This window comes from Hydra vulgaris, chromosome 06 (genome assembly GCF_038396675.1).
Source record: "Hydra vulgaris chromosome 06, alternate assembly HydraT2T_AEP".
Lineage (NCBI taxonomy): Eukaryota > Metazoa > Cnidaria > Hydrozoa > Anthoathecata > Hydridae > Hydra > Hydra vulgaris.
Window position 1 is genome coordinate 50,093,513 of NC_088925.1, and position 22,860 is coordinate 50,116,372.

General features: G+C 26.2%; 1 protein-coding gene and 1 long non-coding RNA gene across 3 annotated transcripts; both read left to right on the forward strand.

The window, feature by feature from the left end:
• The first annotated feature begins 9,647 nt into the window (after positions 1 to 9,647).
• Positions 9,648 to 11,284, forward strand: LOC136081472 (zinc finger MYM-type protein 1-like). Its single transcript, XM_065798787.1, has 2 exons — positions 9,648 to 9,682; positions 9,754 to 11,284. Exons 1-2 carry the CDS (start codon positions 9,648 to 9,650, stop codon positions 11,282 to 11,284), a joined length of 1,566 nt encoding a protein of 521 aa, XP_065654859.1.
• A 4,034-nt stretch (positions 11,285 to 15,318) lies between these two features.
• LOC136081066 (uncharacterized) lies at positions 15,319 to 18,056 on the forward strand. Of its 2 annotated transcripts, none has more exons than XR_010638857.1 (5): positions 15,319 to 15,551; positions 15,897 to 15,993; positions 16,604 to 16,657; positions 17,097 to 17,255; positions 17,771 to 18,056. It is a non-coding gene; the product is annotated as an uncharacterized LOC136081066 (long non-coding RNA). The 2 variants fall into 2 exon arrangements; XR_010638858.1 differs by having other exon boundaries at positions 17,200 to 17,255.
• The last annotated feature ends 4,804 nt before the right edge of the window (positions 18,057 to 22,860 follow it).

The window sequence follows — 22,860 nt, forward strand, 5'->3', positions numbered from 1 at the left end:
AAAATGCTTTTACAACAATGAATTAAAACTAAAAACTTCGAATAAATTCCATCACAATCATTATAATCAACTTGGAGGAAATAATTTTATAGATTTTTTCAAAGTGATTTATATAAAGTATTTAACGGTTTTTTTAAAAAAATTAACAATGGTTTAATAGTTGCATTACACTTTTTCAAATGCTCAGAAGATAATAAAACTAGAGTATCTATATATTTTTTTAATACGAATTTGAATCAGTGTTTTTTTGGCAATAGTTTTTTATAAACTCTCTTAAAACCAGATTCAGGATTAATACCTAATCAAAGCGCATACTTTATTGCACTAAATTATTCATTGCCAGGTTGACAATTAATACTGTATAAAATCTTAGTTGAACTGTTAAGCAACATAAGAGGATCAATTATGTTAAGGTCTTTAGGTTCATTTTCATTTTGAAAATGATATTTTACATTAAATACAAAGATACTAAGAATTCAAATGTTAGTATTTTTTTTAAGATTATCCTAAAGTTTGAGTTCTAGTATTTTCATCTAAATATTGACCAATTGACATTTCTATATCGGTATTTAGAATTGATACTAATCAAACCCATAAAGATTTTATTAATTAGGCTTGAACTGCTCATCTTATTTTAGATAAATTACAGAGTTATAACCAATGATACATTTTTTCAAAATGTCTATATCTTTTTGTTTAGGAAGAAAAAAATATGTATCATTTTAACACAGAGTATTAATCTAATCTATAATACTAGCATCGCAGCGGTGTTCAAGGAATGTATTTCAAGGAATGTATCAGTTCTATGGACCATGGTATTAATAGAATTAAGCGATTAAGATCAGATCATTTTTGTTGTGTACCATTTACTTTTCCAGACACACTACTATACGTTTTATATCAAACATACATATCATATGTATATGTTTTCTTTTATAAACATCGTCAAGTATACTTTTACATACACGACCAATTTTTTTCTTTTTCTATTTTTGTTTTATTTATACTAATTGTAACTTCTAACAAAATAAACCTGCACGTTCGTAAAATTGTTCAGAAAACCGATAAAAGAGCGGTATGAACTAATAAATAAAACCAGTAACGGACAATGTAGCCGCATCTAATTATATTTTACTTCAAACCAGATTTAAGTGTATTTCAATCATCTGTTCTTACCGTCCTTTTATTCAATTTTTGAACAATTTTACTTACTAAAGTATCTGTAGAAGGTTATTAGGTACTGACCAACATTCTATAATTAAAACGGCTTTAAATCATTTTTTATTATTGATAGCCAAAACTCAAGTCTAAAAATAATGTATAAAATAACATATCAAAAAGGAACTCATTTTGAATTGCCGACTAATGTAATTCAACTCATTTTTTGCCGACTAGGATTTAATGTTTGGGGGAGGGAGTATTACACACACACCATGTACTACCCCATTTCCGGCCCTAAATAACAATAATTAATTAACTAATTACCTATTATTACTTAATAATTTAAAAAGATTTTCAGAAAAAGTTAAGTTCATTTTCATTTACCATCAATAAATGCTTAACTTTTTTTTTAAATTGTTCTAGTGAAGAATTAGTATTCAATTTATTATTTAAAAGAGTGTTTCACAGCTTAGGTCCTTGATTAGCAACTGTAAATTTTATATGTTGAATTGTATGTTTTAATTGAATGCAATTGTTTTTAAAAAACCTGGTATGATATATGCATGGCGATTTGTTTTCTGGTATTTAACAGTTGTTAGTGGAAGTGGATTTCCACCTTATTGCACTTTTTATTTTGTTCTGCTTACTAAAAATAGATTAACTCTTTACAGTTTCTTTTTTTTTTATTTCTGTTTTATATTTTTTGACTAGTTATGTATTTAGTAGCTGGAAAAAAAAATCTCAGTATCATATTTTGACTTCAAGTTATAGAGAATCAAAGTTGTGTATTCCGTCGGGATATTCTTGTATTTCGTAGGGATATTTAGTTTTTATGCTTTATGTTTGATGTTACGTTAGAACGTATTTGTCAATTTTTAGCTTAAATTATATAATCTAACTCCTTAACTTAAGATAGAATAAAAATCTTTGTTATGATCATAATTCTAAGTATTTATTTATGTATTTTACCTAAACCTGCATTTTTATTCCTTTTTTTTTAAAAATTAACTTTTTTCTATCATACTTCTGTTCTGTGTTATACTTCGGTGTAGGTGAGAAAAACGTAATAAAATTATAACTGCAATCAAAAAAGTTTGTTAATATTTTCGTTATTTTAACTCTTAAATATTAAACTATTTAAATATTGATAAAACAAAATGAATACTTTCCTATCCAAACTATAAAAAACAGATACTGCCTTTAAAAAACAGAACCATGCCTGAGAAAAAATGACAAAATTTTTAGGAGTTTTTATTAGAGAAAATCTGCCTTAGAGACCATTTATAAATAATATTTCTAATATAGTTGCAAAAAGCATTAGAATTGTATACAAAATTAGAGGTATTTTAAATAAAAACCAACTAATACAATTATACTACACTTCTAATCATTGTCATATAAGTTATGCAAATATTATATGGGGAAGTATATGATATATGATATGGGAGAAGTACACATAAAACTAAACTTAAATCTCTTTATCGGCATCAGAAGCACGTAGCTCGTATAATAAATTTAAATAAATCGTTTTTCTAACACTGAACCGTTTTTTTTAAAAATGGACGTCTTATATATTTATCAACTATGTACTTAATGCTTTGATCTTTATGAACAAATGTAAAGAACTTATGTCCCCCGATGTTTTACAAAAATAAACCACAAAAAAAATAACATCTACGTAATAACAGCATTCTAGAAAAACTAATTTGCAAAAAAAACATGCTCAATTTTGCATATCTTATTGTGGACCTTTTTTCTGGAATGAAATAGTAATTGACTTATTATGTTTTGTTGTGAGTTTTATTTTTGAAGTATGGACAGTATTTAATATATGATTTATTTAATGGTTATATTTAAGTTATATATTTATTTTATAAGATATATAGATGCTTTTATTGTAGAAGAAAATAGAGATTATATTGTCAAGGAGTTCTTTATAAGGTCATTACGATCTTCTTGAAGTCCTGCCCGGATTATTTAATAATCTTATAGTAAATATACGGCAAATAAAATAAATTTAGACTCTTTTAACTATTTTAAACATGGAATGGAATGGAATGGATAGGAATAGTAAACTTTGGTGAAAAAATCTTCCAATATTAACGTGTTTGTTTTTTTTGTTTCAAATCTCAATAAATAAAAAAAAAAAGTTTTTTCTTAACGTTTTGCGCAGCTAAAGTTGTTAAATCATGCGAACATGTTTTTTTTATTTCATGTATTTTTTTTTATTTCATGTATTTTTTTTTTATTTCATGTATTTTTTTTTATTTCATGTATTATTTGCGGTATATATTGGAAATATCTGCGGAATAATCGGTAAAAATTGTTTCACTTCCAACCGCAAATTGCCGTGATGTGATTTAATTTTAATAAATAAAATTGGCTGTATTTTTCAAATTTGAACATGAAGATAAGAATATGACAAAGAATTTAGTTTATATACATTTAAAATTCAATTTAGAAAAACATAAAAGATCAGAAAATGTTACTAAAAATATAATACTATATAAAAAATATAATACTATATAAATATAAATATAATACTATATAAATATAAATATAATACTATATAAATATAAATATAATACTATATAAATATAAATATAATACTATATATATAAAAATATAATACTATATAAAAAAATTAAAATTTTCCGACAGTTTCGCTTTTTATTCCAACTTTTATTCATTTTTTGTAAAAAATAGTTTTTTAAGGTGTGTTTTTTTAAAATAAATTTTAATTTCGTTTCTTTGTCGATTTTTTTTTTATCTATCGTTTTTTTCATTTTCTTTTTTCACTTATTAAAAAACTTAAATTTTGTTAACTCGTGACAAAGGTGAGTTTACGGAAGGGGGAGGAGTGTTCCATCCTCCATCCCAAAGAAGGTGGTTTTCAAGAGGTAGTTGGTTTTTTTACGAATTCAGTCGGGTAAGTTTTAGTTTTGAGGACTTTTTTTTATCTTTTTTTTTTTAACCCCCTCCCTCTCCTCGTTTTATTTGAAGAATCGCCTCTGCTTTGTGACCACCTTACTTACTTAGTCAAAGACTTTACACATAAAAAAAAAACAATTGTATGTTACAAATGGTATTAGTTAAATCTTTAAAATGCGTTTGTGTTTGAATCAAAACAAGCAACGTAGCAAACACGATAAACTAGAACATTTGATTGAAATAATTGAATTAAAAACTTTTGAAGCACTTTAAAATTCAAAAAATAACCTGTTCATTTACACGATCTCTGTATGTTCTTTTGTACGACTTCCGAAATATATTAAAAGTTGTAAATAAATATTTTTCACATTATTAAGGAGAAAACTTTTTTTCGATTCTTGCCATTTAGAACATTTTTATTATTGAAAAATACACTCAGTTAATACATTTGTAAAAAGAAAGTTTATAATATAGATTGAAATATTTTCAAGTTGTGACACCATTACTTTTTTAAGGATTAGGATTTGTGTGACACTTATCCTTTTATTCTTAGCAACGGGAATAGCAACATGTTGTTTACAAAATTAAAAAACTTTTTTCTTGTAATCTACCTAAAAGTTTATGCTCTGTTAGGTTCTGATTATGTTTATGTGTGTGTAAAATTTAAGGTTTAGCAGTGGAACAAATATTTTATAGCTAGAAGCATATAATTGAAGCATTTTAGGCATTCATAAAAAAAATTTTTTTTTATATAAATCAAAGGTAAAAAGATGTTTTTAACTTTTGTTTTAAATCGTACCTAGACATTAAAATTTAAAATTTGCTTATTTCAAACCCTCTAAACTACGTGGACCAATCAAATCACTCCTCTAAACATAAAAAATAAGTTTAATATAAAAAGAAAAATTTCAGATATTTCAGAATAGGTTTATTTGTCCTAGTTTAAATAGTTTTGGAAAAAATAGTATAACTACTTTTTAATGCTATATTAATTTTGTATCAGAAATTATTCTTTGATCATAAGTTAATTCTATCACATGACACCATTTTAAACAAAAAAAGTCCAGCTTTCCGTTATCAACTTAATAATAATTAATTAGTTATTAACAAAAATTGATAAAACCCGGATGCTGATAAGAAAATAGCATACTAAAGTCATACACCAATCTTTTTTTTTGTGGTAAAAACATTTTTAAAAATTGTTGAAAATATTTTAATAAAAGTTAACAGAAAGAAATTCGTCTAAAAAAAAAGCTAAAATCATTTATGTTATACATATAATATTATTTAGATATTATTATATAGAAATATACATGTATATAGCATACAAGTAAGATATTATCATTATTTTTTTCATTTTAAACTTTGTTTAAATATAAGTTAACAAAATTAATAAACTAAACAATTACAAAAATTTCTAATGGCGTCGATTTACTGGTGCTCGCAATGCAGGTTATTTTTCCAAGATCCAAAAGAACATTCCATACATGATTTATGCAAACTAGGTGACGATTGTCAACAAACAATTAAAGCGCTTGACGAGGTCATAGCTTTAGGAATGGAAAACTTGCATCAAATCGAAAGCAAATTGAAAAACGCAAAAAAAGTTAAAAATGATATTGAAGACTTACGTCAAAAAGTTAGAAACGACATGTTACAGCGACTTGACAAAATAATAAAGGATATAAGAATTGCAATAGATGATCAAGCTACAGAGTTGTTGGGTAAAATTGAGAAAGAAGTTTCACTAACCGAAAAAACGTGTAACAAATTGATATCAACTTCCACTGGAACGTTAGATGTTGTGAAAGAATGCTTAAAAGTGGCAGTTGGTATTATGCCTGACAACAATCAACAATTCGATGAATCACAACTAATGGAATTATTTTTGCATTACAAAACACTAGAAAAAATCAAAAATCAACCGTCAGAAAATATTCAACCTGTTAAAATCAATGTCAAGTATCCTAATACAATGAAATTAAAAACGGAATGTCAGCTGTTTGCTAGTCGTATTTCAGGTGAAATTGAAAATAATAGTATTATCAACCAAAATCTAAAATAGATAATCAAAACGTAGGTGCAATATGTACTTATTATATAAAAAAAGCACATAAAAATGACTTTTTTTATTATTATTTAAGTTATTTATTAAACTGTTTTATTATGAAATTTATTGACGGAATATAAAAATTTAGTTAATTTTTATACTGTCGCCAACATTATTACGCAAACTTTTAATTTTTACTCGTTGGGTCACTACATGATGTAATCTACATCAATTGATGTACTACATGATGTAATCTACATCAATTGATGTACTACATGATGTAGTCTACATCAATTGATTTTAAAAAATCTTTTCAAAAAATTAAATTTTTGAAAATTATCTAAAAAAAAAGGCAGCTTTTGATAAAGCAATAAATAAACTAACACCATATTTTTAATTTTTGAGATAACGTTTCTTAACTATGCGAAACATCCCAGCTCCATTCTTGTTTTTTTAGCATTTTGTTTTATTCTTAACGTTTTGTAAATGAAATGGTTACATTCGTTTTGGTAACCTATTTTTTCAGATATAAAAAAACATTAAAATTTTTCGAAAAGTTGAAATTTTTTTATCAGCCCAGTGGGTACCAGATGGATTTCAATCCATCTTTGGATTTAGGTTGAGTTTTTATCGGCGACTTCAGTCAACGTACGACGTCGTTCTGACGTTCATATAAATATTCCTTCCAAACATAGTGATATAGACTAAAATGTTGTCTATAGATATTACGTCTGTACAGTATAAACGTAGCGTAAAAAATTTACATTCAAGTGATTTAGGGTTTGAGTTCTACATTCGACATTTTTTATTGAAAAAAAAATAAAAACACGTAAGATTAATATCAGAATCCCGACGTCACCCGCTGTCAATTTTTTGACATCGAGTAGCATTTCTATCTTAAACGTAACTCCAATGCCGATTTGATGCTAGCCCTGATGTTTTTGCGATGTCGACCGGCGAATTTTCAACTTCGTTTTGCCCACTGGAAATGTTTGAAAGATAGTTTTGGCTTTCTTTTTATATTTACGTAAATAATGGATAAAACTTTGTTTTTTACTTTTATTTTGCTTAAAAATATATTTATTATATTATTATAAAGTATTATATAATAAAAAGTATTATATAATAAAAAATATACTTATTATATTCTTAATTAATTTTAATAAAAAAATCATTTATTAAATTTAATAAAACAAAAAGTGAGATTAACAACTACTTTGAGAAATAAGTGATTTTAATAACTTTAATCCGTCACTTTCACTTTTAGAAATATTTTAAAATATAGAAATAATTAACGAACTTTAAGGTGATTGACGGTTAAGTTATTAATCTAGAAATTTTATTTTTAAGTGGCTGTCTTGTTAAATCTTAATTACGCTTTCTCCTCTGATTCTAAATTCCTTATAGTGCAAATTTTAAATATTTTAAAATATGGTCTTTATTGTCTTTTAATAACCACTTAACAACAATTTTGATGACTACTTAGCAACAATTGGAGTTAAAATGTCATAGTTTTGTTGTTTAAAAGATAACCTTTAGGTTTTTCAAGGTCCATATGATATGATATTATACTAATTAGATATTCACTTGTGAAGCTCCTTTTTCACTGCAAAGTGAAGCAGATTGAGTTAAAAACGGCAAAAAAGTCACGCACAAAAAGTTTGTTTTATAAATTCAGACTTAGAATGTTAAAGTAAACCTCTTTTGGGTATAAAACCAGCATAAAAAATTCCTCAACAAATATCAAAATATATATTTTAACATAAAATATGTGAAAATAAAAAAATTATGACGATAAAATTAAAAAAAAATTAACTTAACCTTAATTGTAATCAATTTTCAAAATCTCAAATAATGATTAGTTTAACTTCAGTAAAATAAAAATTTTCTATTATTTTTTATTTTGAAAACAACTGGTTTTTTATAATTTACAATTTCAAAATATAATTTTAAATGCGCTCTTATGAGCATATGTATTAGCCAATTAAAAGTTCTACGCATACATTTTCTTGCTCCTTAAAGCGATATTTAAAATTCAGTAATACATCGTTTTATGAAATTCAACGCCCGTCTCTCTTTTTTTGTGGAAAAAGTATAAGTTTTGTGGACGCGTGTGTAAAAATTTTCAAAGGAATATTTACATTGCGTATTTTCCTAAAACAATCGCTTTAAGTTTTGACCTAATAGGCCGGGTGAATAAAAATGAGCAATCGCTTTTACTTTACGCTTTTACTAATTGGTCAGCTTTATAAAAACGTGAATAAAAACTTAAGCAATTTTGCTTAAGTTTTTATTCACGCAAAGCCAGGCCCACTGAGAGGGGGGTACAGGCGGTGCACTGCTCCAGGGCCCATAGAACAATTGGGGCCGATTTATTAGTTTATAAAAAGATATTCATACACTTGAAAGATCGGCATATTTTGGTCCCACTGAAAAATTCTAAAGAGAATCTAACTAGAGCTTGACAGCTAGAAACTAACTAGTCGCTGTCTGCAGTAATCTACCTCCAATCTAGGTTGAAATGTCTCCATACTTTCCTCTATTTATTCTCGTTATTTTCCCATTATTAATTGTAACTTACAATTTCTATTTAGAATTATATTCTATTCTATTTAGAATTTAGAATTCTAGTTAGACTCTCTTTAGAATTTTTCAGTCGGGTCTTTTCTCTTTTTCAAATTTTCTTTTATGCAGATTAATTGAAAGTACATTACTATTGTTCCTATAAGTTCAATGTGCAGCTGATAAATTTTAGTCTTTTCTCCTTTTCAATTTAAAAGTACATTCAAAGTTTTGCTAATAATTATTTTCTTCCAATATTGTGTAGTGTTACTGCTTTTTGATATTGCTAACGGTAACGATTTTTATTTATAATAATTATTCAAAACGTTGATTAAATTAGGTAATAATTATAATTGACTTATTTTACTGTTAATAAATAACCTGAAAAGCAATATTATAAAGTCTTATAATTAATTTCATATTTTTGGAATACTCTATTCTTCTTTATATTTTGTATTTAATAGCATGACTTTTTTACCATTTTCATTTTAGAAATTATCATAAACGATGCTGCTTCTTCACAAGTCAGGATGTCAAAAAAGGAAAGAAAGACAAAAACATATTATGAATGGAAAAAAAGGTATGCGGACGCTTTTTGACGTTGGAATCACTGCATCAAATCTCAATGATAATGAACAAGAGGACATTGTTTCTAAAGCAAATGATGTAGATAAAATAAGCGATGATTTAACTGACTGTTTTGATGGGGAAAAAATTGAAACGTTTGAAGATAATGAAGATGATTAAAATAGGATTGAGACTGTAAGCCTTTCTGCTTCTAATTGTGGTCAGGTCCTTCTTGATATTGGTAATCTTTTGAGTGAAATTCCCTCTCAATCTGAGATAGAAAAGTATGTCACAAATGACCATGTCAATTTTCCTAACATATTACCCAAAGATATTAACAATCAGGCTTTTCCTCAGACAATTTTAAATTTTAAGAATGTCAACGGTTAAGTTCATAAAAGAGACTGGCTGGTTTGAAGTCAACATAAACAGGCATTATTTTGCTTTCCATGTCGATTATTTTCTGGTAATATTTTCAAAAGCTCTGTTACTGAGGGAAATTTAAGTTCCCGATCAGTATTGGCTTCACCTGGTGGATATGCAGCAACTGGTAAATGGCGAAAGTTGTGTAACAGGATTCAAGAGCATGAGAGGAGTAATGTCCACAGAGAATGTTATCTAGCTTGGCGAGAATTAGAAAGACGTTTTTTATTTGGAAAGGGTATTGAAACTTACTTGGAAAGCTCAATTAAATTGCAATCAACGAAATGGTCCAATATTCTTAAAAGATTATTAGATGTTATCCTATTTTTGGGTGAAAGTGGATTGGCTTTTCGGGGATCCTCCCAGCGAATTGGAGATGTAGATAATGGCAACTTTTTGGATCTTATTGAGTTACTTTCACATTGGGACCCTATACTTAAAGAGCATGTATTATCAGTGGAAGAATCTCAGCGAAAAGGCAAAAGACTTCAAGTTCATTATCTATCAGCTGATACTCAAAATGAATTCATTGCAGAATGCTCAGATTTGGTGCGACAGCATATTTTACAAGAAAGAAGATCTGCTAAGTATTTAGCAATAATGGTCGATGCAACACCAGATTCGTCACATAAAGAGCAAACAACATTCATATTACGATATGTAATATTAAAAGATTCACAATATGAAATTGTTGAACGATTTCTAACATATGTTGATTGCAACAATAAAACTGGAGATGAAATATCTCAAATGGTAGTGGAAACATTTCAACATAACTCCATTCCTCTCTCAGATTGCAGGGCACAAGCATATGACAATGGATCAAATATGGCTGGAAAATACAATGGTGTGCAAGCCAAAATACTTCAGTTATGTCCGTTAGCACTATTTTCCTTTTGTGGATGTCACACACTTAATCTTGTGGAAAATGATGCGGCAGAATGTATTCCTGAAGCTGTAACATTTTTTGGAACGATTCAAACAGTATATAATTTGTTCAACTCAAGTCCAAAACGATGGGAGATATTATCAAAACACATCAATTGCTCACTAAAAGGAATGTCACATACAAGGTGGTCAGATCGTGTTGAAAATGTCAAACCTTTTGCTTCTTCTAAAACAAGAACTGAAGTAGAAGGTGCCTTATATTATATTAATTCATTTTCCTGCATAATAATGTCATCAATATGGTACAAAATTCTTGTTCCGATTGATTTTTGCAACAAAGTTATTCAAGCAAGAAATGTAACTTTAGATGTGGAAGTGGACAACATAAACCACTTACTGAGACAACTTCTTGAGCTTCGGAATAAATGGAAAGATATCTGGTCAGAATCAAAGAATGTTGCAATGAATTTGGATATAGAAGTCAAACTATCAAGAGGACGTGGTGGTGCAAATCGCAAAAGAGCTAAAGTTGTTGGCGAGCTAGAGGATCAAGGGTTTACAGATTTAAATGAAGATAAGACCATGGAGGAATCATGCTTTAGAAGATTTGTTTTCTATATGGTATTAGATAGTGTTATTGGTGGCCTTACTGTAAGATTCAAAGCAGCACAGAGCATTTCAGATAAGTTTAGCTTCATGTAGAATTATCTCAATATTGATTTGGATACATTGGAAATGAAAGCAAAATTATTAAGTGAAGAGTATTCAGCATATGTTAGCGAAGATATTGTAATGGAAATAAAACAGTTAAAATCTATACATTATGCAAATTTTGGATTGAATCAATTAAGCCTCTTTGAACTCCTAAATTCGATTAGTCGAACTAATTTACATGGCCTATTTCCAAATATTTGTGTATGTTTGAGAATATTCTTAACAATTCCTGCTACAGTTGCATCCGCCGAACGCTCATTCAGCAAACTAAAACTGATTAAAAACTTTTTAAGAACTACAATGCTACAAGGACGGTTAGTGGATTTGGCAATGTTGAGTCTCGAATCTTCAATATCTAGGTCAATTGATTTTGACAAAGTTATTCGAAATTTCGCTTTAAAAAAAGCAAGAAAATCACCTTTGTTTTGTAAATGAACTATTCTTGGAATAAACTGTTTGTTAAAATTCTGTTTTTAATAGTACTTGTATATTTGTTGAGATTGATTATTGTATTATTGAACATGGTTAAAACGTAATAAATAGTCTGAATTTTTATTTCGGAAATATCCTTTAATCCAATAATGAAAGAAAAACTAATTACATAAAAAAAAAAAACAATAATTCAAAACGGTTAATAATTATTCTTTAAATTAATATTCTTTAGTAAATGAAATAATTGTAGCTAGAAATAAAACTCTAATGCAAGATTGCATCCTCATTGTGAACAATTACCGATTTCAAAAACCAATGTGGAATTAAACCACAATTGATTCAGCAAAAGCATACAGTAATAGTTTAAAATATTAGAATTATGGGTAAAGGGCCCAAAAATATCTCTTGCACCGTCTAAAATTATGGCACTCGGCAGGCCTGCGTAAAGCTGAGCAATTACTGAGTAAATTGCTTAACTTTATATGAATAAAAATTGGAGCAAAACTTCTGAAGCTTTTATTCACGTAAAGCTGACCAATTACTGAGTAAAAGCAATTGCTCATTTTTATTCACCCGGCCTAATGACATTTGATTTTAAAGTGTTTTAGCTTGTATTTAGAGTTAAGAAAAAAAAAAAAAATTTAAAGTATGTGAATTTGAAACAAATAAAAGACTTGGTGGAACTTACATTGAATATATTAAAATTAGAGATGTAGGTCTCGAGATATAAGTCCTGGTCTCAAGACATCTTTAGACTCATATTTAACTGTCTTGTTCTTGAAGCTTGGAGTTATTGTCTTGGTCTCAGACCGTTACTGTTTTGATCCTTACAAAAAATATCAACATAATGGATGGAATAATAATTAATAATGAACTTCTAACACCAAGATTAAGGTGTAACATAAGTAATGAAATTAAGTGATACATAGTTGTCAATTTTACTTCTTAAATAAAGTACTTAAATGAAATATGTAAACTTCCCAGTAAACACGCTTTAGTTGGCCCAACTGACGGGCCAGTATTGGCTATAGTTAGCTAATTGTTGGCATTTCGTGCCAACCATTAAACGTATATATATATATATATATATATATATATATATATATATATATATATATATATATATATATATATATATATATATATATATATGTTTATATATGTATATATATATATATATATATATATATATATATATATATATATGTTTATATATATATTTATATATATATATAGATACATATATATATATATACACATATATACACACACATATATATATATAAATGTTATAATATAATAATTTATATGTATGCATTTTATACATACATATATATTATACATATATATATATATATATATATATATATATATATATTATACATATATATATATATATATATATATATATATATATATATATATATATATATATATATATATATATATATATATATATATATATATATATATTATACATATATATATATATATATATATATATATATATATAAATATATATATATATATATATATATATATATATATATATATATATATATATATATATATATATATATATATATATATATATATATATATATATATATATATATATATATACGCCGTGTCTGCATCCCCGGCAGCCGGGTACTCAACGCCGTTAATGCAAGTTATCAAACTTTTTTGTCTTGTTTGTTCTCGGTGATAACAAACATATTTTTTTTCCGGTCTGCAACATTTGTTTATAAATAATAAATGTTAAGTTTTAAAAGATATGTTAAATTTAAACAATATCTATATATATTATTTAAGACTCAACATATCTTTTGCGATGGAGTAAGAAAATATGTATACATATTTTCTACAAAAAAAATAAAAAATATATATATTCAAATAAAAAATATATATTAATCTATGGTAATTTAAAGACCGGAATTTCAGTTAAATAGTTTTATGGCATTATAAAATAGGGGTGGTTCACATCACAGTAATGTTTAAATTTTGAGCTTAGACTTTTAAATAAACCTTAACAGCTTTAACTTTAAAAGTCTAACTAGTCGTATGTCAATTTGTGTGTTCTTCACACTCATATTAATAAAAACTTTCATATAAAATGGAAAAAACAGATTTTAAACTTGAAATAACTAATTTTTTTCTACCTTTAACATGTTTGCAGACATATGACTGGTTAGAAATTAAACATATAACTTAAAACTTGTTTGAAAAAGTTGTTTTCTCAATTTAATGTTTTATCTTCATTGAGAGCAGTACCATTTTATACCAAAATATGGCTCATCAACTATAAAGCAAAGTTTTATATCCAAACTTAAGTAATTTTAAAAAAATTTAACTTTTTTTAATTTTAGACAAACTAAAGCGCTAGGAGAAAAAAAAAAATTAAAAAAAAAAATTATTCGGGCTAAAAAAATGCAGTGAAACATAGCCTTTTTATAAAAACGCAAAGTTCGTGTATCCGAGTTATAAAATACGCCTCCGAGTTAGCAAAAATACGCCTCCGAATTATAAAATACGCCACCGAGTTATAAAATAGGTTTTTGTAAATATTAATAACTCGGAGGCGTATCTTAATTTTTTCAACATGCTCCTTTTATGTAATTAATATCCAAATCAACATATATTATTTAAAAGAATAAAAAATTTTATAGGATAAATTTTAAGGTCCCCGCCAGGCGTTTAAAACACCCAACATTTTTGCCCAAAATCGAACTGGCGGGGACCCTAAAAATTGTACAAACATACTTTTTTTTGTTCAAACTTATTTTCATATAAATGGTCAATTTATAAATCGATTCGCGAGTTTAATTTCAAAAATTGATAAAATATGAAACACCCTAATATATATATATATATATATATATATATATATATATATATATATATATATATATATATATATATATATATATATATATATATATATATATATATATATATATATATATATATATATATATATATATATATATATATATATATATATATATATATATATATATATATATATATATATATATATATATATATATATATATACGTAACTGTATATTTTATATTAAACTGTATATATAATATAAAGATATTTTCTTTATTCATATATATTATATATGAATAAAGAAAATATCTTTATATAATTATGTATAATATTGTATACTTAAAAGAGTGCTCAATAGATAAACTAGAGCTATATATATATACATATATACTATATATATATATATAAAATATATATATATAGTATATATGTTATGTTACCCGCAGTACCAGGAATTAGCTAAATGCTAATAATATAATGTTTATAATATAATTTAATATTGCAACTTTTTGCAATATTAAAGTTGCAATATTAAATTATATTATAAACATTAGCATTTAGCTAATTTCTGGTACTGCGGGTAACAGTAACATATATACTATATATATATATATTTTATATATATATAATATATATATATTATAATATATATATATATATATATATATATATATATATATATATATATATATATATATATATATATATATATATATATATATATATATATATATATATATATATATATAGGTTATAATATAATAATTTATATGTATGCATTTTGTGTTTGAGAGTGACTAAATCTGTAAATGTAGGTATTATTTTTAGCAATTCCCTAAACGACTACTTCTATGCCCTTATGGTTATTGACAATAATCTATCGATACATTAATTTTCAATTCATATATGATGTTTTTCTTTGTATTTACTTATTTGTTTTTTTGTTTCAGATTTATCATATGGATTTATGCAATATAGAAGAACAAAGTATTGTAAATTTTTATGAATTTTTTAAAAACATCTACTAGTAATTAGTCCAGTCAACGTCTAAACTTCAATGTTGCAAATGTCATTTTTAAATAATTTCTAGGCTTTTCTAAAAGTGTTTCTTATTCACATGGTTTTACAAGCAAGGTCTGCAAGCAAATTTGAGCTGAAATTTTTTTCTTAGCCTTTAAGGAGAATTGATGTTGTTCTTTGTTTAATTTAATTTGTTTAAATATATTAGTTTTAATAAAAAAATGTTTGTTTGTTCTTGGTTTTTTACTTATTTGTTTTCAGATTCTTAAGTACTAGGCAACTTAGCTAAGCAAGTTTTGTTTTATTTTTTAGTGCAATTGGAAAGAACTGAAAGCTATTTTTTAGTGCATTTAAAAAGAACTGAAGTGTTTTTTAGTCACTTCACACAGTATAACTGGTACTGATTTGAGTAAGTTTACCATTTTTTTAATTTAATTTATATTGGATTTATTTTATATTAAATATATATTTTATGTATTTAACATGGAAAACTGACTGTAATTTGTTGACTCAAAAGTGACCAACAAATTACAGCCAGTAATTTGTTGATCACTTACTTAAATAATTTTGTACATTGTAATCAAGATTCTTTGTTAAATTAAAAATAATTGATGTAAATAAATATTGTTTAATATTTATGAAAAAAGACTCATTTATATAAACATAAACAGATATGGATTTCAATAAATCTTAAGTTTAAATAGTCTTTGATTAGAAAAGATCACAATTTGTAAGATTCTTTTACATTTTTTTATTATTCAGTTGTAATAATAGTAATATTACTGGTAATATGTTTAATGATAATAGTGAAATTAAGGTGGATAATATTAGGCTCAAAGAAGTTATTAATGTAAATGCTAATAGGCAACTTGAAAATAGTTGTTGTCAAGTAAAAGAGATAGATCTAGGCAAGTAATCGTTGTTGAAATGTAAGAAATGCTGCTCAGCAAGTAGAAAACTTACTTGCCAGAATTCAGTGTCAAGCAGTGGTAATGTCTGTTAATTTGATTTTACTTTAGAACGACAATTTAGAACGAAGCAAAGTATGCATTTTACTATTTATAGTATTTATAGTAAGTATATTAATTAAGGTTTTAAATTTAAATGATTTTAAATTTTTTTTATAATTTCAAACATAATTATGTTCTTTTTTTTTTCCATGCTTTATATAAGGTTACTTTCTATATATATATATGTTTGTGTGCCACAAAATTTGAAATCAATTTTTGAAAGCTTTTTTCTCAACCAATTTTGCTTAAATTTTGCACACTTAATCATTTTCGATGACAATACAAGGAAATGGAAAAATTTGACCAAAAAAAGTTAATTAAGTTAACAAAAATTTAATTTGTATTTCCCCATAAGAACACTGAATTAATTTTAAAAAATTTAAAAACGTAACAGTAATTTTTCCTTCTACAAAAGATAACAAAAAAAGAATTTCTAGGCCCAATAGAATTCTGCTTGCATAAAGCATGGATTTGAAAAAAGAATTTTTCTTTGATTTACTAGTTTAGTTGTCTTTGTCATCACGTAATCAGTTTGCTTACTGTTGAAACATGGTTTTAATTTTGTAAATTTAAGATGATGTGAAATTTAATCTATTAATCATTAGTCAACTGTTAGAGAGAAGCTGGAGCTTAATTAAGAAATTCTGGAAATTAAATCAAGGTAAAAATAATTTTGTTTACTGGTAACATAATAAAACCAGTTACTACTATTTATTGCGTGTAATAAAACTTATGTAATTACTGAGCTCTTATGTGTTTCTTAATACCACAATTGATAATGACCATTTATAAGAAATATTTTATGAGTTGCTTGCTATTTTATGGCATAACTGTTAATATTGTTTAACTATAATTGTCCCTCGATTGTTCAAATATTGTAATAAATAAAATCTTTTTAGTCCAAGTATATTACTTGATAAAATATTTTATTAAGTCGTGGTGTTATTTGCCAGTGTAATTACATTGTGTTGTCTAGCCTTTTTATAATCTTTTCTTTTTTAATTATGCTATGCGCGCTATTGTTACTGTGTTTTGTGTGATAGACCTAGGTTGTTATAGCTATTTTTTTATTCTATATGTTTTCTGCTATATTATTATCTTAATTCTACAAACAATAAAATGTGAGTAATACTTTTTTAATTAAAAATTGTAAATTTTTTTTTTCATTTTTTTTAGGTATTTGCAGGCTTTACTTGAATTTCTTTTTCTGGTACCTGTGTTGTGACAGATTTTAAAAAGAACTTAACTGATGTTAATGCGGTCTTTATGTCGTTAACTATAAGCAATGACACTGCTGGTAGGAGTCAAAGTTGAAATATTATTTATAGATAAATTCGTATTTAATTTTTTAGATAATATATCAAGTTATTAATGTATTTTTGTTATTAATGATTTAATTACTCATAACCCATATTAAGGGTTGCTTATTGCTACTTTTTTATTATTGTTACTGATGTAAATTTCTACTGTTATTATTATAATTGTAGTTGTTAATGTTATTACTACTGTTATTATTACAATGATTATTACTGTATTATTACACAGGTCAACAAAATAAAATTTTTGTTGACCTGTGTAATAATACAACAACAATTTGTTTTTTGTATAGCATTTCTCATTATGATTTCAAATATGCAACTCATTTTTCACCATAACATCAAGTTGTTAAGATATTTGTAAACATTTATAACATTTGCACTTTCAATTAAAGTGCAAAAGCGAATTTAAAAATCGCGAAAAAAATCATATAGTTGGGTCGGTAATGGTACCAACTGTTAGCCAACTGTTTTATTACTGTTGGGCCGTTAATGGTACCAACAGTTATTTAAACAGTTGGCTAAGTGTTGGTAAAGACGTTACGTTTTTCTCGCGGTACCAACTAAATAGCTGAATGTTGGCCCAACTAACTAATAGTTGGTTATTAGGATCGGGGCAACTACTTACCAACTGTTCAATGTTTACTGGGTTTACTTTAAATTAATATAAGGAAACTTAAAGAACGATTAAAAACATACTTTAAATCAGAGAAATTAACTGGTGATATAAATTAAATTAATTAGTTAATTTAAATAAAATTAATTGGTTAATTTAAATGAAAATAATTGGTTGATATGAGTTTTTTATCTATAATTTTAGAAACCGCACGTATCCGCACCTGATTTTTAATAAACCAATTTTATAGACATCTAAGCTACAAATATATTTAAGAAAAAAAGAGAATAAATTGCGTAAGCATATTCTCTTTAAATAAGAAAACTCGATTTGAGCTTAAATGTAAACTGAAAAATTGTACTATTGTTTAGCGTGTTTGTACTATTGTTTATCGTTGATTCTTTTCAGGTAACCAAACTTTTTTTAAATATTTTCACGACTACATATTAATTACAATTTTTTTAAATCATTATAATATAAACAAAATATACTTGATTGATTTAAATTTTTTGAACAGTAATACATGTTTTAAAGGACACGCAGGTCCAAAAAATAAATAGGACTCTGACCGACCAAAATTAACAAACAAAGTACAACTATGACAAAAACGAAAACTGTTACACGAGACGCAGATGGACTTTTTCGACTGTATCTATTAATTCAGTGCAATGTAGTGACCAGACCGGAGAGCAAGTAGTAAAGGTTTTTACAAGAACACGTGGATTACGACTTTTAAAACACTAAAGCAGTAAATATGCTCGGATGTTTGCTGCACAGACAACATTTAAAATATGGTTTTTGTAGTTTAGAAAAGAGTTTATAGTCACATCAAGTTCTTTTGGATTTTTAGACCAAGTAAAATTATAAACTCCTAATTTACAGTTGAAATCTATACGTTTTCAAAATAAAGCAGGTGCGTATCTAAGTGTAAAACACTTACTGCTGGCAGTTTTTAACTGCCATTTTTTTCACCAGAAAATAACTTTGTTGATAGCAACAGTTAGGTCGTGACCTAACAGTGATCCGTATCCTGAAATGAGCTTTGCGGTCTTTAATTGATTTTACCAATATTTAAAACTGAAGTCCTGGAGACAATATTAATAAAACTTTCGTTATTTTTAATTTTTCTGGAGCAACTTCTGTTTGAATCAGTGTGTTAAAAATATCAAAACGAGGATATTTTATAACGGATAAGTTATCTGTTACTACATTTCTGGAAACGTCATCAATACCTTGAGCTTTTTTTTTTTAATTGTTTTTTTTTCTTCTTTAAATCATTTTCACAAAGTGAAATAATGTGATCAGTAAAATAGTTATTAAATGATTTGTTCCAATTGTTTATTTGTGATGCTAAACTGGGATAAAAAAAAATTTAAATTTAAATTAAATTTTTGAGAGTTTCTTTATCTGTATACTCAATTCAATTTTCATCAATCTTGAAAATAAAATTTTTGTATATTAGTTTAATTTTTACTAATAATCTTGTTCATAATATCATGGGATAACTGTAAGAAAAGTTATATATATAAAAGGTTAAAAAATGTTATACATGTATAAAAAGTTATAAAACGCTATTTATATAAAAGGTTTATGAGCTTGCCTCAGAAACTAGAGATTCACGGCTCAACGAAAACTAGAAGCAAACTAGAGATTCACGGTCACTTCTTGGCAAATTTAATAACATCGGTAAGGAAGGAGACATGAACTTCCTTTCAAATGCTCTTTCGCAGTGCTCTGTTATAAGACCGTAAGGACTTCTTGGGGCACCTAAAATAATTATTTTAAAAAAAAAGGTTTAAAAAAAGTTGTATATTCAAAAGTTAAAAAAAGTTATAGTGTTTATACTAATAGTTTAAACTACGGTTTGAACCATTTAAAAAAAAAACGCTGGCTTAAACCAAACCAAGAATAAATTTTAAAAAGAGAAGTTAACAAAGGACAATTTTTAAAAGTTTAACTATATCTTTAATGTAAATGTTTAATATAAATGTAATTTAAAAGCATAAAGAGACTTGAAAATATCTTAATTTGTTTGATTATATTGAACATCTAAGGATTGTTAAATGCACCAGTTTCTAGAGAAGAAATTACATGAACTATTTCAACTATTGGGCTCATATGTGTGAATGATAGAAACAACTAATAATGAAAGGTTAAGTTCAGTGCCGCATTAAGGTGAAGACTGATAGGGCTGCAGCCCCAAGCTCTTCGTAAAAATTCTTTCTCTTTTAAGGTAAACATCTAACTTTTCTTTTCGTATGTTTCTCGGTTTTTTATAATCCATAATATAAGATTATAATATTATAAATTTCTTGGCTATTTGCTATTTGCTCCACACTATTGGTTCGAAAAAACTTTATAAACTTGTGTTTATAAACTTGGTGTTTTTTATGTGCAAGTAAGTAACAACAATTATTGACGAGAATTTTAACTTCATAACTTAAAAACATTTATGAGAAAGATATTCTTATTTAGAAAGATATTCTTATATATGTACTCTTACGACTATGTTAAAAAAACTGATAAACACATTTAATTTATTTAAATGAACTTTTTAAACGTTTATAGTGATGTTTTTTAATTAAAAAAATATCAAAAATATTTAAAAAATAATAAAGATGGTGGACATTTTTAGTTAAAGACAAAAAAAGACTTCGAAATCGTTAACACCCAAAATACATTCAAATCAAGTAAAAAGCGAAAACATAGAAATCAAGTCAAAAAAGCGTAGAGAAAAAAAAAGCAAAAATACTGGAATGACATACTGTTACGTATTCTTACCGTAATCAAAATGTTAGCGTGGGTTGTCATACGCGTGGGTTGTCAAACCGTGACAATAATAAAACTGTTGGTTTTGTCTACAATGGCAATCATTTAGGTTGGATGGTTTTTAGGCAGCTACTAGCTGAGTTTGACCCATCGCTTGCAGAACATATTCAGTAAAGAGCGAGTAAAGACCGAGATCATGTGTCATTTCTGTCATCAACAATATGTAATGAATTTATTTATGTATTAAGCCGGGACGTTTTGGACCACATTTTAACTGAAATCAAAAAAGGTAAAATACTTTTTTCGTTAGTTTTGACTCTACATTTCACAGATATTTCACATGTAAATCAGCTTTCTATTGTATTGCGTTTTATGACTTCTAAAGGAACAGTTGAGCGTTTTTTGACATTTATCTTTATTAAAGTGCATACCTGATACCAGATGGTCAGCGCATTACAATGCTTTACACTCCCTCCAGGTTGTCTATATACAAGTGAAATCTACACTGGATATTATGTGTCAAGACATGCCTCAAAAGCCAGAAACACAAGTTGAAGCGGCAAGATTATAGTATATGAATCACCATGAAACAAGTATCCGAGTTTAAATGTGGTCAAAGATTCTGAATATGTTCAATTTAATCAGTAAGTACTTACAAGGGTCAGACATCTCTACACTGCTACAAAACTGCTTGTTTCTTTAGGTGATTTTGTTTATTCTCTTTAAGGTCAATTTACAGCAATCGAAAAGGAAGGATAAAATCTGGGTACTGATTCGTACAAAGGCAAAGCAAAAGTGCAAAAGAAACCATAGATAGGATAATGAATCAGAAGATCTAGAGTTGTTACCTTCAGATATGTTTAAAGTTAAGTTTTTTTTTTTCTCCAATAATTGATTAAATGTGAGTTTTTAAACATAGAGCTAATGGATATGACACAATTAACACAAGATTTCTTAAACATTTACATACAATGTAAATGTTTAATCTTTGTCCAATGATGGTATGAGAGATTATGTTTTATTTGTAAGTGAAACATATTTTGAAGATGTTGATTCAACATTGTTGAAGCTAATTGTCATGATGAATTTACTACTTTTACTTCTCTGTTTACCAAATTGTTACCACTTAATGAAATTGATTGTGTTGAACTGCAATTGTATATTTTTCTAGTGAAGAATTAACTAGAAAGATTACATAAAAACTAGAAATTTTGACACATACTTTTGCAAATGTTTACACTGTATTGAGAATTTGTTTGTCTCTTATGGTTAAAAACTGTATCGGAGAAAGAACTTTTTTTGTCCTCAAAAGAGTTAAGAGTAAACTTAGATTAATAATGGGACAACCTCGTTTAAATGTTTTGACTTCAGTACTCAAGCAGTTTGCTACAGAAAAGTCAATATATAAAAGACTATCTTAAAGTTAATTGGTCAACTAAATAGTGCATAAATTAATTAAGTTTATTTGGTCAACTAAATAGAGCATAAATTACGCTACTATTTATTATTATTATTATTTTTATACTTTCAAAAGAAAATATGTATAAAAGTTTCAGCTTCAATAA

What these genes read in the sequence shown, in the direction of transcription:
- LOC136081472 (XM_065798787.1), top strand. Translation starts at nt 9,648, where the DNA reads ATGTCAACGGTTAAGTTCATAAAAGAGACTGGCTG. An exon ending in TTCATAAAAGAGACTGGCTG is followed by an intron (nt 9,683 to 9,753) that starts GTTTGAAGTCAA and finishes TATTTTCAAAAG; the next exon opens with CTCTGTTACTGAGGGAAATT.